The sequence below is a fragment of the Schistocerca gregaria genome, chromosome 10, assembly GCF_023897955.1.
Source record: "Schistocerca gregaria isolate iqSchGreg1 chromosome 10, iqSchGreg1.2, whole genome shotgun sequence".
In the NCBI taxonomy this organism is placed as follows: domain Eukaryota; kingdom Metazoa; phylum Arthropoda; class Insecta; order Orthoptera; family Acrididae; genus Schistocerca; species Schistocerca gregaria.
Genome location: NC_064929.1, coordinates 200,974,948 through 200,990,886, shown reverse-complemented (window position 1 = coordinate 200,990,886; position 15,939 = coordinate 200,974,948). Strand labels below are relative to the sequence as shown.

The window sequence follows — 15,939 nt, the reverse complement described above, 5'->3', positions numbered from 1 at the left end:
TTTAAAAGATAAAGTATGCTAACAGGTGCCAATAGGCTGTAAAAACATGGTTGACCACATCATCAAAAATGTCTGTGGTGACATTCCTGCAGATATGCTTCTGTCCTTGTAGAGTTATTTGAAAAGCTGATCACTAAGTGTATTGAAGTTGGTGGTACTACATTTGAACACTTTAACTGGAAAAGGAGAGTAGTGTTCACCTCAAGCCACACCCAAAGTGGTGTATCGAGTAGTTCTCTGTTGGAGGAATACAATGTTGTGAATGGGGTTTCCAGTCAGAAATTGGCAAATACTGGCCTGTCCTACCCTTGCAGTATGGAAGTGTGGGACCACGTGCACTGGATATTCAAGGGCCATCGAGAAATGTACTGTAAATTATGATTGTGTACCCATTTCTGTTCCTCCAATTATGGCACTGCCTGTGACGAAATCAAGAAAATGCTTCAGTCAAAACATATGTAAACCTTGCTGCAGAGTCTTAATCTAGAGAGAGAGAGAGAGAGAGAGAGAGAATGGGGAGAAATTGGAATAATAACTTTTTTCAATACAATGTGTAATTTTTGAGATATTTTAATGTCTTCAATTAAAATGAACACCCGGTATATATAGTTTCTCCAACATTTATTCTTTCTCCTTTATATATAAAAGGGGGGAAGAATATGTATTGCAGAAACAATGTGTCTAGTGGTTTAAATGCACTTTTATCATAGTTAAAACTGACTGCAAAGAAAAATGAAAATGCATATTTTAACAGCACAGCACTTTTCTTTCTCGAAAACCTGTACGGTTAAAATTCTTGCAGAGTATGTCCGTCCATACGTTTATTAGAGAATCCTGTAAAAATCTGAAGTAAATCAGTCAAGAACTTTTTGAGATTTTTGTTAACAGCTTTAAATGATGACTTGTCTTTTTATAGAAGCATAGAGTAATTTGTGCCTATGTACTTCAAATACCATTTAAAAATGGTACTTTATATTTTTTTTTTTTTTTTTTACTCCGGGACATGAGCAACTGACAGGTGACAGCATAGACTCATTAGGTATCACATGTGCACACTAAATATTGAATACACACTTTGCAGAGGCAAAAAGGTATTGTTCACATATGATGCCTTAGTAGTAGTATTAAAAACTGAGCAGTGCAAACTATTTTGTAATGAATGGAATTTTCTAACAGTCTATCCGGGGCCATTATGTTTAATGTATAGAGATAGAATTTGTTAATTATGGGTGTACTTTTTACAAAAATAAATGCATTCATCTGATGGAATTATATTTTTCTGGAGACATGAGTCTGGCTCAGTTTTATCTTTGATCAGGATAGAAGCTGAAGTGCATGCAGCTTTACTGTATGGTTAATTCTGTCAGAGACAGCAAAGGACATGGAAGAGCAGTTGAACGGAATGGATAGTGTCTTGAAAGGAGGATATAAGATGAACATCAACAAAAGCAAATCGAGGATAATGGAATGTAGTCGAATTAAGTTGGGCGATGCTGAGGGAATTAGATTAGGAAATGAGACACTTAAAGTAGTGAAGGAGTTTTGCTATTTGGGGAGCAAAATAACTGATAATGGTCGAAGTAGAGAGGATATAAAATGTAGACTGGCAATGGCAAGGAAAGCATTTCTGAAGAAGAGAAATTTGTTAACATCGTGTATAGAGTTAAATGTCAGGAAGTCATTTCTGAAAGTATTTGTATGGAGTGTAGCCATCTATGGAAGTAAAATATGGACGATAAATAATTTAGACAAGAAGAGAATAGAAGCTTTCGAAATGTGGTGCTACAGAAGAATGCTGAAATATCAAATGGGTAGATCAAGTAACTAATGAGGTACTGAATAGAATTGGGGAGAAGAGAAGTTTGTGGAACAACTTGACTAGAAGATGGGATCAGTTGGTAGGACATTTTCTGAGGTATCAAAGGATCACCAATTTAGTATTGGAGGGCAGGGTGGAGGGTAAAAATTATATATGGAGACCAAGAGATGAATAGCAGATGCAGAAGGATGTAGGTTGCAGTAGGTACTGGGAGATAAAGAAGCTTGCACAGGATAGAGTAGCGTGGAGAGCTGCATCAAACCAGTCTCAGGACCTAAGACCACCACCACCACCACCACCACCACCACCACCAACAACAACAACAACAGAAGCTGAAGTAATGAATAAAATTTTTGTGCCATGGCCAGGACCCGAACCTGGGTTTCCTGCTTAGTAGGCAGGTGTGCTAACCACTATACTGTTATAACATTGTGGCTACCAGAGTTGCACAGACTACCGTATTCCAATTCCCTCCCTAAGCCAAACTTTAGTTCCTGCCTCCCGCCCAAAGGGGACAATGGGCTGAAAGTGGGATTGCAGTTTGTATTATGGAGGACACTGGAGTAGGGTAGTGCGTGCAGCTGTAGTAACCAAAATGCTACAGTGGTATAGTGTTTAGCATACTTGCCTATTATGCAGGAGACCCAGCTTCAAGTCCTGGCTGTGGCACAAATTTTAATCCATTACTTCAGATTCTATCCTTATCGGAGATAAAAATCAGATCGCTAGGTTACCTACAACTGAGGTACGGTCAGGATTTCCCCATTATGTACTAAGCTGGGGTGCTATTCCAATGTCGGAGAGTCTCGGCAATACTGACAATTTGAGCAGGGGGAAATGGGCCGAAGATGTGAATTAAAATTTGTATCAGGGAGGGCACTGGACAAGGGTGTGCAGCTGTCATAGTGACAATGCTATGGCAATGTAGTCGTTCGCACATCAACGTAATAAGCAGAAGACCCGGGTTCAGGTCTAAGGCTGTAGCACAAATTTTAACTCAGTGCTTCAATTTCTGTCCTTATTGAAAAAATGGATGTGAAGGTAATAGTAATGATATTGCATATTCCATTGGTAACTGACATAGTAGTGACATGGTAAGAACCGTCAATTTGTAGTTAGAACAGAAGGTACTGTGTTTCTTTGGACTTCTGAAATGTGATAAATAATTTTCATGTTGTTAATAGGTGTGTTCTACCATTGCTGACAGTCTGTGCTGACAGCTTGGAGTGTCTGCAACTTTACGGTTATGACATAGTCCGCGATGACGCGAGGGAGGCTTTTACTGCCCTGGGACGTCTGAAGAACTTGAAGGTACTTAAGATGGCGATCATCAAACCGGCACCACCAGGCACAGCTGCTCTGGCATTTACGTAAGTTACGTGGTGAACAAAATTTTTCGTGAACCTATAATCTGTTAGGATTAGAGGTAATTAAAATTACTGAGGTTCCAGCTAATGAAACTGGGTTGAATGGCACAGAGTTCTCCAGCCATTGATAAGTAGTAGCTACTCACTCTTGTATGTTTTACAGCATTTTTGTTTGGTTACATTTATCAGAATTTGTTGTACACTGAGGTTGTAAAGGTCATGGGATACCTCTTAATATTGTGTCAGATCTCCTTCTGCCCACCATACTGCAGCAACTTTACATAGCGTGCACATGACAACTCGTTGCAAGTCCCCTGTAGAAATACTGAGCCATGCTGCCTCTATAACAGTCTTAAACTACAAAAATTTTACGAGCATTTCCAGGTGATATGTCGAGATTACACAATATATGTTGTGTGGAGTGAGGGACAATGATGTGGTGTCTTTGGGATCAACATGGCTCAGTTTCATTGTTGGAATATGAAATTTTCAGTACCATATGGAAGTAGTGCCACTTGGTGGTGATGGATACTGTGTTGTCCTTGACTATATTTTCTGGATATGGGTGAACAGTCCAGCTGTGAACGACAACTGTTAGTGTGACATTGTCACAAGTTTCAGGTATAATGAAGGTGGTACCAAATACACTGCAGATGTGTCCACTGAAGTTCAGTTTTTACAGTATGATAACGACAGATACAGAATTGATAGTCTTGGTGAATATGGGTAATGACTTATCAAGTGAGATGATGAGTGCTGTGGAGCTGTTGGAATCCACTAAAGGGATGAATATGTTGTACATTCTCTGCGTGGTAATATAGCAAGCGTAAGAGAATAGGTCGAGCTTGTGTAGTCCTGAGGTGTGTGGATAACTTTGGTACAGATGAGGTCTGCCTGCCAGGAAATTCAACTTTGACATCCTGCAGGATGACGATTTAGGTATGCCGAGGGGAGACTTTAGTCCCACACAGACTGTCAATGCCTCTACATTACATGAAAAGGTGATTCACTCTGTGGAAAAAGACAGAACAGTGGTCAAAGCTACACTGTGATGATTCAGACTTTTTTAATTTTTTTTAAATCCTGGTGGACCATTGCCAGCAACAAGAGATATGCAACATATTATAAAAATGGGTAGTGTATAAAAATGTTGCGATGTAGTATTTTGTGCACAAAGTGACATCTTGATTATGTGCCATAAATGTTCACTGAGATTCATGTCAGGCAATCTGAGTGGCTAAATCATTTGCTCGAATTGTCCAGAATGTTCTTCAAACCAATCACGAGCAATTGTGGCCTGCTGACATGGCGCATTGTTATCCATAAAAAATTCATTGTTGTTTGGGAACATGAAGACTGTGAACAGCTGCAAATGGTCTCAAAGGAGCTGAACATAACCATTTCCAGTCAATGATCTGTTCATTTGGTCCATAGGCCCAAGTCCATTCCAGTAAACACAGCCCACACCATTACGGACCTACCCTCTACCTCGCGCAGTGCGTCGTTGACGACGTGGGTCCACGGCTTGGTGGGATCTATGCCACACTCAGTCCCTACTGTCAGCTCTTACTGACTGAAACTGGGACTTATTTGACCAGCCCACAGTTTTCCAGTCCAACTGATGCGGGCATGAGCCCAGGCACTATGGAGAGGCACTATAGGCGATGTGATGTTAGCGGAGGCACGCGTGTACGTCGTCTGCTGCCGTCGGGCGTTGATGCCAAGTTTTGCCACACTGTCATAACTAATACATTTGTCCTATGTTACACATTGATTTCTACAGGTATTTCACACAGTGTTGCTTGTCTATTAGCACTGGCAACTCTGAGCAGAAGGCGCTGTTCTCAAGGCAGGCAGCCATTGTGTTGCCTGTTGTGAGAGTTAATGCCTGAAATTTGGTATACTTGGCACACTCTTGGCACTGTGGATACAGGAATATTGGATTCCATGACAATTTCTAAAGTGGATTGTCCCACTCATCTAGCTCCAATTACTATTTCACTTTCAAAGTATGTTAGCTGCTGCCACACAGCCATACTGATGTCTGAAACCTTATCACACAAATCACCTGAATAATCCAACTATGCGCTGCCCTTTTATACTTTGTGTACATGATACTACTGACATGTGTATACGTACGTACCTCTTTCTCGTGACTTACAACCTCAGTGTAGTCCACGAGGTTGTAGCTTATAAAACCGTCTTTCGAACAATACTTGAGTGTTGCCCTTCAGTCTGGGACCAGTACCAGACAGGATTGATAGAGGAAATAGAAAATATTCAAAGAAGAGCAGCATGTTTTGTTGCATATTTGTTTAGTGAGTGTGAAAGTGTCACAGATGTGCTCAGCCATCTTCAGTGGCAGAAGCTGCAAAAGAGCTGTTCCCCAGCGTTGCTTACTGTTAAAGTTCTGAGAGTGTACATTCCTAGAATAGTCTTGTGAAAAAACTGCGAAGGTGAAAGAAAGAGATTTGCACTCACACAGTATTGCCAAGAATTATTCTTTACGTGAATTGTTTGTGACTGGTACAGGAAAGAGGGGAAATCACAGTGGTACACCAAGTACCCTCCTCCACACACTGTAAGGTGGCTTTTGGTGTACAGATCAAGATTTAAATGAAGATGTAGCAGTTGAAAATGCACCATTGTTGAGCTACTTCCATAAACACAAGCAATCAACAGTGAGTGTGTGGAAGTGTATGTGTTTGAACTAACTTGCCCCATATAATACCAGTTATGTCAGAGAGTGCAATTACTATTTAAATAAACAGAAACTGAAGATTTCAGCTGAACAGTCAAATCTGTGCAAACTTCGAATTCCTATCCAATGGTACTTACATTAGACATGAATTATCTGTGATGTTTACTACACTAATAATACTGTAACCCATTAATTTATTAAGATAATAAACTGTACTGGAGAAACTGTACTGCCATAAGACAGTGGACTGGTGGTACTGGGAGTTGCAGTGTTCTCAATCATGAGTTCCAAAGGCTACAAGTTTTGATTTTTGCAGACGTAAAGCAGTGTGAATTAACTTTTTTTTTTTTTAAAAAAAAGTACAACTGCAGTTTATTCATAAAACCTGCATTTACTGGACACAAACAAACAAACACACACACACACACACACACACACACACACACACACACACACACACACAGATATTCACTCTTACTTGCCAGACAAACTTCCACATGCTCTTCTCTGATTGGCTGCCATTTTGTGGCCCTGTCATCAAGGTGGCACATTTGTCACCTATGGTTATGAGGAAATTATGCTTAATTTGATGTTGTGCGCCCTACTCTAATTTTATTATTGTGCCCCCCCCCCTTTTCCCCCATTCCTCTCCCCCCCCTTTCCCCCCATTCCTCTCCCCCCCCCCCCCCCCCCCTTTCCTGTATAATGATCATCTCAAAATGTCACTGTTGGTTATCTGTCAAATATATCTAAAGCCAGTCAAAATCCGGCAAACTATCATGTTTTTGATCTGATACACAAAAATACAATTTGCATGTGTTCCAACAATAATTCTACCTGATCCAAACTGAATAGTGTGTCATGTTCTAAATTCTCCCACAAGAGGTACTTTTGAGTGGCACTCGATTAGCATGTCAGTCGTCAAAATTTATGATCAGGGTTTGCCCTCACCTTGTTAGCAGATCCTGTAAAATTATTCTTTTTAATTTTTTCTATTAGGAAGAAAAAATAATCTGGTTCAATATGAACTGTCTGCTTGCTTATGTTTTTAAGGGACGGTGGACTGCCAAAACTGAGGCTTCTGGACCTACGAGGAGGCTACGGTCTGGATGATGACACAGTAATTGCCATCAGTCGCGGGTGTCCCGCTTTGCGGGAACTCATTGTCAGAGGTTGTCATTTGCTATCTGATGCCGCCTTCTCTCAGATCTACCATTTGGAACAGCTTGAAATGTAAGGAATGTTGCTGGCTTTGCAGTGCTATGTAGGCAAAGTAACTGAGTAATCAAATCATAACTCATGAAGTGGTGAACAGTTCTTTTACTTTTTTATATACATGGCGAGTCACCTAACATTACTGCTGGAAAACCCTACAAACCACAAAAATCATTCAGTAACTAATTCCTCAGACTGAAAGTGAGGAGAGGGGTTGTTGTAATTGGTTAACACAAACCATTGAGAAATGCACGGAAGTCTGATTTTCAAAATGTACTTATAGTTTTTTAATGGAAACCTGTTATTGTTTTAGCACAACTGGAAATAGAAACAAATGCTTAATCAGTGCCATTTGTTACATTGTAAAAGGTTAAGTACATCCAGAGTGATTTGTAATGTAAAGTTGACCCTAGAAACCTCAGATGTTCAGTCGTATGTTGTAACAGACAAGATCCGTAGGGGTATGTTTACTAAGACTACAATGTTTATGAGTTTGGCAGTCTCAGTGTCTGCATGTAGTGCTTGATAAATTAGTCCTTGCACTCAGAATAACTGTAGTACACTGTGTTACCGGATGTTTGTGGTAGTGTACTGTACACAAGTAAGAACAGAAGTATGCACAGTAGGAATGTGAGAAGGTCGCAAGTACAACAGTGTGTACAGTGTTGTAAGAACTGGTTTATTGTAACACTGAAAAGGCAGAGATGATACTCATCTATGTCACAAGTGTAGACACAATGCAGGTTCCAGCCTGCAGGTTGTATGCAGAAAGGTACCCGGACAGAGAGCATCCAACGTGCCGCACATTGCAAAACATCTACAAACAATTTTATGCAACAGGTATGGTCATAACACACAAACGAATCCATACCAAACCCATCATAGGAGAAGCAGGTACAGTTGGTGTATTAGCTGCTGTTGCTGTGAACCCACACGAGTTCACGTGACATCGCTAGAGGCAGTGCAATGAGTCGAAGTAGTGTAATTTGCATACTTCATTGTCACAAATTTCACCTGTATCATGTGTCACTACATCATTGTGGCTTTGGCAGATAGAGCGACAGTGACTGTGGAATGTAAATGTATGGTGCGGAGTAATTGGCAACCATCTCATTGGTCCTTGCTTACGTTAAGGCACCCAAACAGATGAAAAATACATCCAAGTTTCTACAAAATGATCTGCCAACCCTGCTAGAAAATGTCCCACTGGAAACATGTAGACATATGTGGTATCAACATGATGGTGCACCTGCACATTCTGCAGTGAACATTAGGCTGACCCTTGACAGAACGTTTGATGGGCGTTTCATAGTACATAGGAGATGCATAAATTGGCCAGCCAGTTCTTACACATTTAGACTGCTTTCTGTAGGTTACATTAAAAAAATACACATACCGTTATGTGCCTACAATCCCAGAAGCTATGAAACATTGTATTGAGGCAGCCTGTGGCAATGTTATACCAGATGTACTGCATCATGTAAGACATTCATTACGCGGTAGGTTGCAAATGTGTGCAGCAAATAATGGGCACCACTTTGAACATTTATTGGCCTGAAATGTAAGGACTCTTTTACATTCCGAAATTGAAAACCAAAAACAAATTTGTAAATTTAACTTAATTCTCTAAAACAAAGATTCCAAGACTTACCAAGCGGGAAAGCGCTGGTAGATAGGCACAATAAATAAAACACCCACACAGAATTTCTAGCTTTCGCAACCGACGGTTGCTTCTTCAGGAAAGAGGGAAGGAGAGGGAAAGATGAAAGGATGTGGGTTTTAAGGGAGAGGGTAAGGAGTCATTCCAATCCCGGGAGCGGAAAGACTTCCCTTAGGGGGGAAAAAAGCATAGGTGTACACTCGCGCGCACACACACACATATCCATCCGCACATACACAGACACAAGCAGACATTTGTAAAGGGAAAGAGTTCAGGCAGAAATGTCAGTCGAGGCGGAAGTACAGAGGCAAAGAAGTTCTTGAAAGACAGGTGAGGGATGAGCGGCGGCAACTTGAAATTAGCGGAGGTTGAGGCCTGGCGGATATCGAGAAGAGAGGATATACTGAAGGGCGAGTTCCCATCTCCGGAGTTCGGATAGGTTGGTGTTGGTGGGAAGTATCCAGATAACCCGGACGGTGTAACACTGTGCCAAGATGTGCTGGCCGTGCACCAAGGCATGTTTAGCCACAGGGTGATCCTCATTCCAACAAACACTGTCTGCTTGTGTCCATTCATGCGAATGGACAGTTTGTTGCTGGTCATTCCCACATTTCTTTCTAGCGTCACAGTGTAGGCAGGTCAGTTGGTAAATCACGTGGGTGCTTCCTTTGATCGTGTACACCTTCCGGGTTACAGGACTGGAGTAGGTGGTGGTGGGAGGGTGTATAGGGCAGGTTTTACACTGGAGGCGGTTACAAGGGTAGGAGCCAGAGGGTAGGGAAGGTGGTTTGGGGATTACATAGGGATGAACCAAGAGGTTACGAAGGTTAGGTGGACGGCGGAAAGACACTCTTGGTGTAGTGGGGAGGATTTCATGAAGGATGGATCTCATTTTGGGGCAGGATTTTAGGAAGTCGTATCCCTGCTGGAGAGCCACATTCAGAGTCTGATCCAGTCCCGGGAAGTATCCTGTCACAAGTGGGGCACTTTTGGGGTACTTCTGTGAGAGGTTCTGGGTTTGAGGGGATGAGGAAGTGGCTCTGGTTATCTGCTTCTGTACCAGGTCGGGAGGGTAGTTGCAGGATGCGAAAGCTGTTTTCAGGTTGTTGGTGTAATGGCCCAGGGATTCAGGACTGGAGCAGATTCGTTTGCCACGAAGGCCTAGGCTGTAGGGAAGGGACCGTTTGATATGGAATGGGTGGCAGCTGTCATAATGGAGGTACTGTTGCTTGTTGGTGGGTTTGATGTGGATGGATGTGTGAAGCTGGCCATTGGACAGATGGAGGTCAACGTCAAGGAAAGTGGCATGGGATTTGGAGTAGGACCAGGTGAATCTGATGGAACCAAAGGAGTTGAGGTTGGAGAGGAAATTCAGGAGTTATTCTTCATTGTGAGTCCAGATCATGAAGATGTCGTCAATAAATCTGTACCAAACTTTGGGTTGGCAGGCTTGGGTAACCAAGAAGGCTTCCTCTAAGCAACCCATAAATAGGTTGCCATACGAGGGGCCATCCTGGTACCCATGGCTGTTCCCTTTAATTGTTGGTATGTCTGGCCTTCCAAAGTGAAGAAGTTGTGGGTCAGGATGAAGCTGGCTAAGGTGACGAGGAAAGAGGTTTTAGGTAGGGTGGCAGGTGATCGGCGTGAAAGGAAGTGCTCCATTGCAGCGAGGCCCTGGACGTGCGGGATATTTGTGTATAGGGAAGTGGCATCAATGGTTACAAGGATGGTTTCCGGGGGTAACAGACTGGGTACGGATTCCAGGCGTTCGAGAAAGTGGTTGGTGTCTTTGATGAAGGATGGGAGACTGCATGTAATGGGTTGAAGGTGTTGATCTATGTAGGCAGAGATACGTTCTGTGGGGGCTTGGTAACCAGCTACAATGGGGCGGCCGGGATGTTTGGGTTTGTGAATTTTAGGAAGTAGGTAGAAGGCAGGAGTGCGAGGTGTCGGTGGGGTCAGGAGTTTGACTCCTCTCCTAAACTGCTGAAGCGATTTCCACTAAACTTGGAACACATACCATGTATGGTCTGGAAAGGAGAATCACTCTGGGGGCAAGAAGACCCACTTATCAAGGGGAGGGGGTTGGGGTAAAAAGTCAGTGTAGCCCACGATGTGAGAATATCCCTACTCTAGTCATTCAGTATTTGAGAATGAGAGCATTCACGTAAGCTAAAACCTTTATGAAACTTTTTCTCTTTGAGAACCCTACAAAGTGATGCAGTAAAAAAGGTTTATCACATACTGCGTTTTGCTGTTCGTGCAAAACTGTCACGTGAAGCACGTCATTTTAATTTATTGCTTCTTTACTATGAACTGTACCTGTAACACATTTTGCAGACAGTATTCAGATGTACTACTGAATGTACCAAAAGAATTACATCATTGTATGACACTTAGTGTAGGAGACATGAAATCAAACACTTACATGTGTGAAAAGCTACCACATTATAAATTACATTTTAATTTATTACTTCTGACTCTGTTCACTATACATTTTGCAGATGGTATCCACGTATGCCACAGAATGTACCTACAAAGACATACGATTGCATGACACTTCGTTCAAGAGATATGATGTCATAAACCCTGAGACACATGAAAATGAAACTGTTGGACAAAATTTGCTAGTCGTAGAGGTGAATGATCATATGGTGTCAGTGGCCGGGAATTCCCAGGCAGAAAGGTCGGCCACCAGGTGCAAGTCTTATTGAGTGCGACGCCACATTGGGCGACTTGTGTGTCGCCAGTGGGGATGAAATGATGATGACAGCACAACACCCTGTCCCTGAGGGGAGAAAATCTCCCACCCCAGCCGGGGATTGAACCCGGGTCCCCAGTACACGGCATTCCAATGCGCTGACCATTCAGCAAATGGGGCGGATGTTGCTAAGAGGTCAAGTATGCTTTCGCAACCACCTACACTTCAAGTGGGCTCGTGAACTAATTGTTCAAAACAATTTTCTGAGAAAGCATTCAGTGCAATTTCGGATGATGTTTTATGCCAGCTGCTGGCTTTAAACATATAATTTTTCCAGCATACCAAGGGTATACAGAAGTCACCACTGACTATAATTGTATGAGTGGGGTACCTATTTGAAATGAGACTCAAGTTTTCTTTAAACTGTTCAGCAACTATATCTTCTGAGACAGGGGGTTGGTAAAACTGTAAGAGCTGAAGCGGGAATATTCTACAACAAATTCCTCATTTCTGCAACTGAAAGTGGCAGGGGAGAGAAATGTGTTGTATTGCTTATCAAGCGTTCCTCATAATATGTCTGTCAGCTCCACAACCAATCCCCCCCCTCCCCCCCTCTCCAAAAAAATTACCAAACTGTCTATTAAATAGAAGTTTTTATAGCACTTATACTTTTAGCCATTCATGATTTTTTTAATTTACATCTAAGAAGCTCTGTTTCTCAGTTGACAACTGGAAGTAACATTCATTACATTTTTCTCTACCAATTTGTTCTCAGATAAATGAAAGCACACTTGTGGTTTGTTCCAGACTGGACGTATCGCGCTGCAGAGGTCTCGATGGAGCCCTGGTCCCGTACCTTGCTGGGTTACCACGACTTCACACATTGCTTATGGAAAATATGGATTTTCCAAAGTTGCAACCAGGTCTGAGCAGTATCCTTGAAATGTCCAGTTTGCGCTGCCTGAAACTCGACCATTCCCTTGTTACTGGAGTGCCATTTGATAAGTTTCCAGGAAAGCTTGTCGGTCTCAGGTAAGGAAAGATCTACACTACATGATTACTGTGCAGTTCACACTTAAGTGTTTGGTAGAGGATCCATAGATCGTTTTCATACGCTACCGGCTATTAAAATTGCTACACTAAGAAGAAATGCAGATGATAAATGGGTATTAATTGGACAAATATATTATACTAGAGCTGACATGTGATTACATTTTCACGCAATTTGGGTGCATAAATCCCAAGAAATCAGTACCCAGAACAACCACCTCTCGCCGTATTAACAGCCTTGATACGTCTGGGCATTGAGTCAAACAGAGCTTGGATGGTGCGTACAGGTACAGCTGCCCATGCAGCTTCAACACGATACCACATTTCATCAAGAGTAGTGATGGGTGTATTGCGATAAGCCAGTTGCTCGGCCACTATTGACCAGACGTTTTCAATTGGTGAGAGATGTGGAGAATGTGCTGGCCAATGCAGCAGTCCAACATTTTCTGTATCCAGAAAGGCTCGTACAGGACCTGCAACATGCGTTCGTGCATTATCCTGCCGAAATGTAGGGTTTCGCAGGGATCGATTGAAGGGTAGAGCCACGGGTCATAACACATATGAAATGTAACGTCCACTGTTCACAGTGCCGTCAGTGCGAACAAGAGGTGACCGAGACGTGTAAGCAATGGCACCCCATACCATCACGCCGGGAGGTATGCCAGTATGGCGATGACTAATACACGCCAAACACTGTTGCGGCCATCATGATGCTGTAAACAGAACCTGGATTCATCCAAAAAAATGACATTTTGCCATTCGTGCACCCAGGTTTGTCGTCGAGTACACCATCGCAGGTGCTCCTGTCTGTGATGCAGCGTCAAGGGTAACTGCAGCCATGGTCTCTGAGCTGATGGTCCGCGCTGCTGCAAATGTCATCGAACTGTTCGTGCAGATTGTTGTTGTCTTGCAAACGTCCCCATCTGTCAACTCAGGGATCAAGACGTGGCTGCACGATCTGTTACAGTTATGCGGATAAGATGCCTGTCATCTCGAGTGCTAGTGATACAAGGCCAGTGGGACCCAGCACGGCATTCTGTATTACCCTCCTGAACCCACCGATTCCATATTCTGCTAACAGTCATTGGATCTTGGCCAACGCGAGCAGCAATGTCGCGATACGTTAAACTGCAATTGCGATAGGCTACATTCCGACCTTTATCAAAGTCGGAGACGTGATGGTATGCGCTTCTCCTCCTTACACAAGGCACCACAACAACGTTTCTACAGGCAACACCGGTCAACTGCTGTTTGTGTATGAGAAATCGGTTGGAAACTTTCCTCATGTTAGCACGTTGTCAGTGTCGCCAGCAGCGCCAATGTTGTGTGAATGCTCTGAAAAGCTAATCATTTGCATATTACAGCATCTTCTTCCTGTCGGTTAAATTTCGTGTCTGTAGCACATAATCTTCATGGTGTAGCAATTTTAATGACCAGTAGTGTATTTCTCATTACATTACACTTTCAAGTAGTGTGTGGGGAGAATCAACATATTAATCTTTTCCTCTGAGTTCCAAATTCTTCTATTTTATCACGGTCATTTCTCCCTATGTGGGTAGGAGTGAATAAAACACACTGCGAGATAAAGAGTAGTATGTTGTTTTAGAGGTTTCCAATTCACTCAGAATTTATTGTTGCAACAGTAAATAGGGAGTACATGAACTGATTACGATCGGTGTTGAGGCATCAGGTATTGACCCATGCTGAAATACCCAAATCGGTATGTAGTGTAGCCTCTACGGGGCAGCAATGCAGGTGCTGATGCTGCCATCTATTTGATGATACAGATGGCGAAATCTGTCCTGGGGTATGTTATGCCGTGCCTGCACGGCCTGTTTTTGTAGTTTTGTAAGAGTTGTTCAACCGGTTGCACAAACACGTCTCGACCCATCGTATCCCACACATGCTCAATTGGAACTAAGTCTAGAGATCGTACTGGCCGAGGAAGTTGCTGCACATCTTGCAGAGCACCTCGAGTTTCACAGGCAGTGTGTGGGTGAGCATTATCCTGTTGGAACAACACATCACTTTCCTGTCGCAAGAATGGCAAAAGAATTGGTCTAACATCATTCTGCATGTACTGAATACTGGTTACCGTCCCCTCCAGAAACGCCAAAGATGGATGAGAGCTGTACCTTATCACACCCCAGACCATAAGACCTGGAGTAAGGACAGCGTGTCACAGATGACTCCACTCTATAAGACGGTCATAGGGTGGTCGGTGTTTGGGCTCCGCCAAATAGGCCGGGAGTCCACTACAAGCAGGAGGCAGCTACACGGGTAGCAGGTGCTGTGCAGTATGGACTGGGTGGTTTTTTAGGTCATAGGGTCTCAAGAAAATGCAAAAAGGGATTCAGTCACAGAGGCTGCAGGCCAAACATGGGAAGAACATAGATACAGGAAGCATTGTTATAACAGTTGTAAATTGTCATAGCTGAGTTGGAAAAGTACCAGAGCTTCAAGCACAAATATAAAGCACTGATACTCAAATTGTTATAGGCACTGAAAGGTGGCTAAAGCTGGAGATAAGTTCAGCCAATAGTTTTGCAAAGACTCTAATGGTATTCCGAAAGAATAGGCTAAACACAGTTGGCAGTGACATGTTTGTTGCTGTTAAAAGTATTTTATCTTGGTGCGAAACTAAAGTAAATAGTTCCTGTGAGTTAGTATGGGCAGAGGTCATTGTTAGCAACGGGAATAAAATAATAATTGGGTCCTTTTACTGACCTAATAATTCAGATGATGCAATTGCTGAAAGGTTCAAAGGAAACTTGAGTTCGATTTCAAACATTTACCCAACTCATACAATTATAGTTGGTCATGACCTTAATTTATCCTCAATACATTGCCAAAAAAACTTGTTTAATTCTGGTGGTACACATAAAACATCATCCGAAATTGTACTAAACGCATTCTCTGAAAATTATTTCGAGCAGTTAAGTTCATGAGCCCATTCGAATAGTAAATAGTTGTGAAAACACGCTTGATCTATTAGCAACAAATAATCCTGAGTTAATAATGACCATCAAAAGGGATACAGGGATTAGTGAACACAGGGTTGTTATAGCAAGATTGAACATTGCAACCCCTAAATCCTACAAAAATAAACAAAAACTACACCAATTCAAAATAGCAGATAAAAATTCACTTGACAACTTCCTGAGAGACAATCTCCACTCCTTCCAAGTTAACAAGTGTAGACCGAATGTGGCTCGAATTCAGAGAAATAGTATTGGCAGCAGTTGAGAGATTTGTACTAAATAAATTAAGAAATGACACATCTGATCCTCTTTGGTACACAAAACGAGTCAGACAATTGTTGCAGAAACAATGAAAAAAAAAAAAAAAAAAAAAAAACATGCCAAATTTCAACAGACACAAAATCTCCAAGGTTGGCGGTGTTTTACAGAGGCTCAAAATTCAGCG

At 42.3% G+C, this 15,939-nt stretch overlaps 1 protein-coding gene across 5 annotated transcripts in view; it reads left to right on the top strand.

The window, feature by feature from the left end:
- Positions 1–15,939, top strand: part of LOC126293632 (F-box/LRR-repeat protein fbxl-1-like) — a 72,361-nt gene that overhangs the window by 34,196 nt on the left and 22,226 nt on the right. For 2 of the 5 annotated variants that reach the window (XR_007552327.1, XM_049986909.1), the window contains exons 5-7: positions 3,004–3,189; positions 6,941–7,120; positions 12,271–12,386. Coding sequence is in view for 3 of the 5 variants with exons in the window: in XM_049986909.1 (XP_049842866.1) it covers positions 3,004–3,189; positions 6,941–7,120; positions 12,271–12,386 (482 nt within the window). In the remaining 2 variants the exon portion in view is untranslated. Of the gene's footprint in view, positions 1–3,003; positions 3,190–6,940; positions 7,121–12,270; positions 12,496–15,939 lie in introns of all 5 variants that reach the window. The other 3 variants (XR_007552326.1, XM_049986907.1, XM_049986908.1) reach the window with 2 other exon arrangements.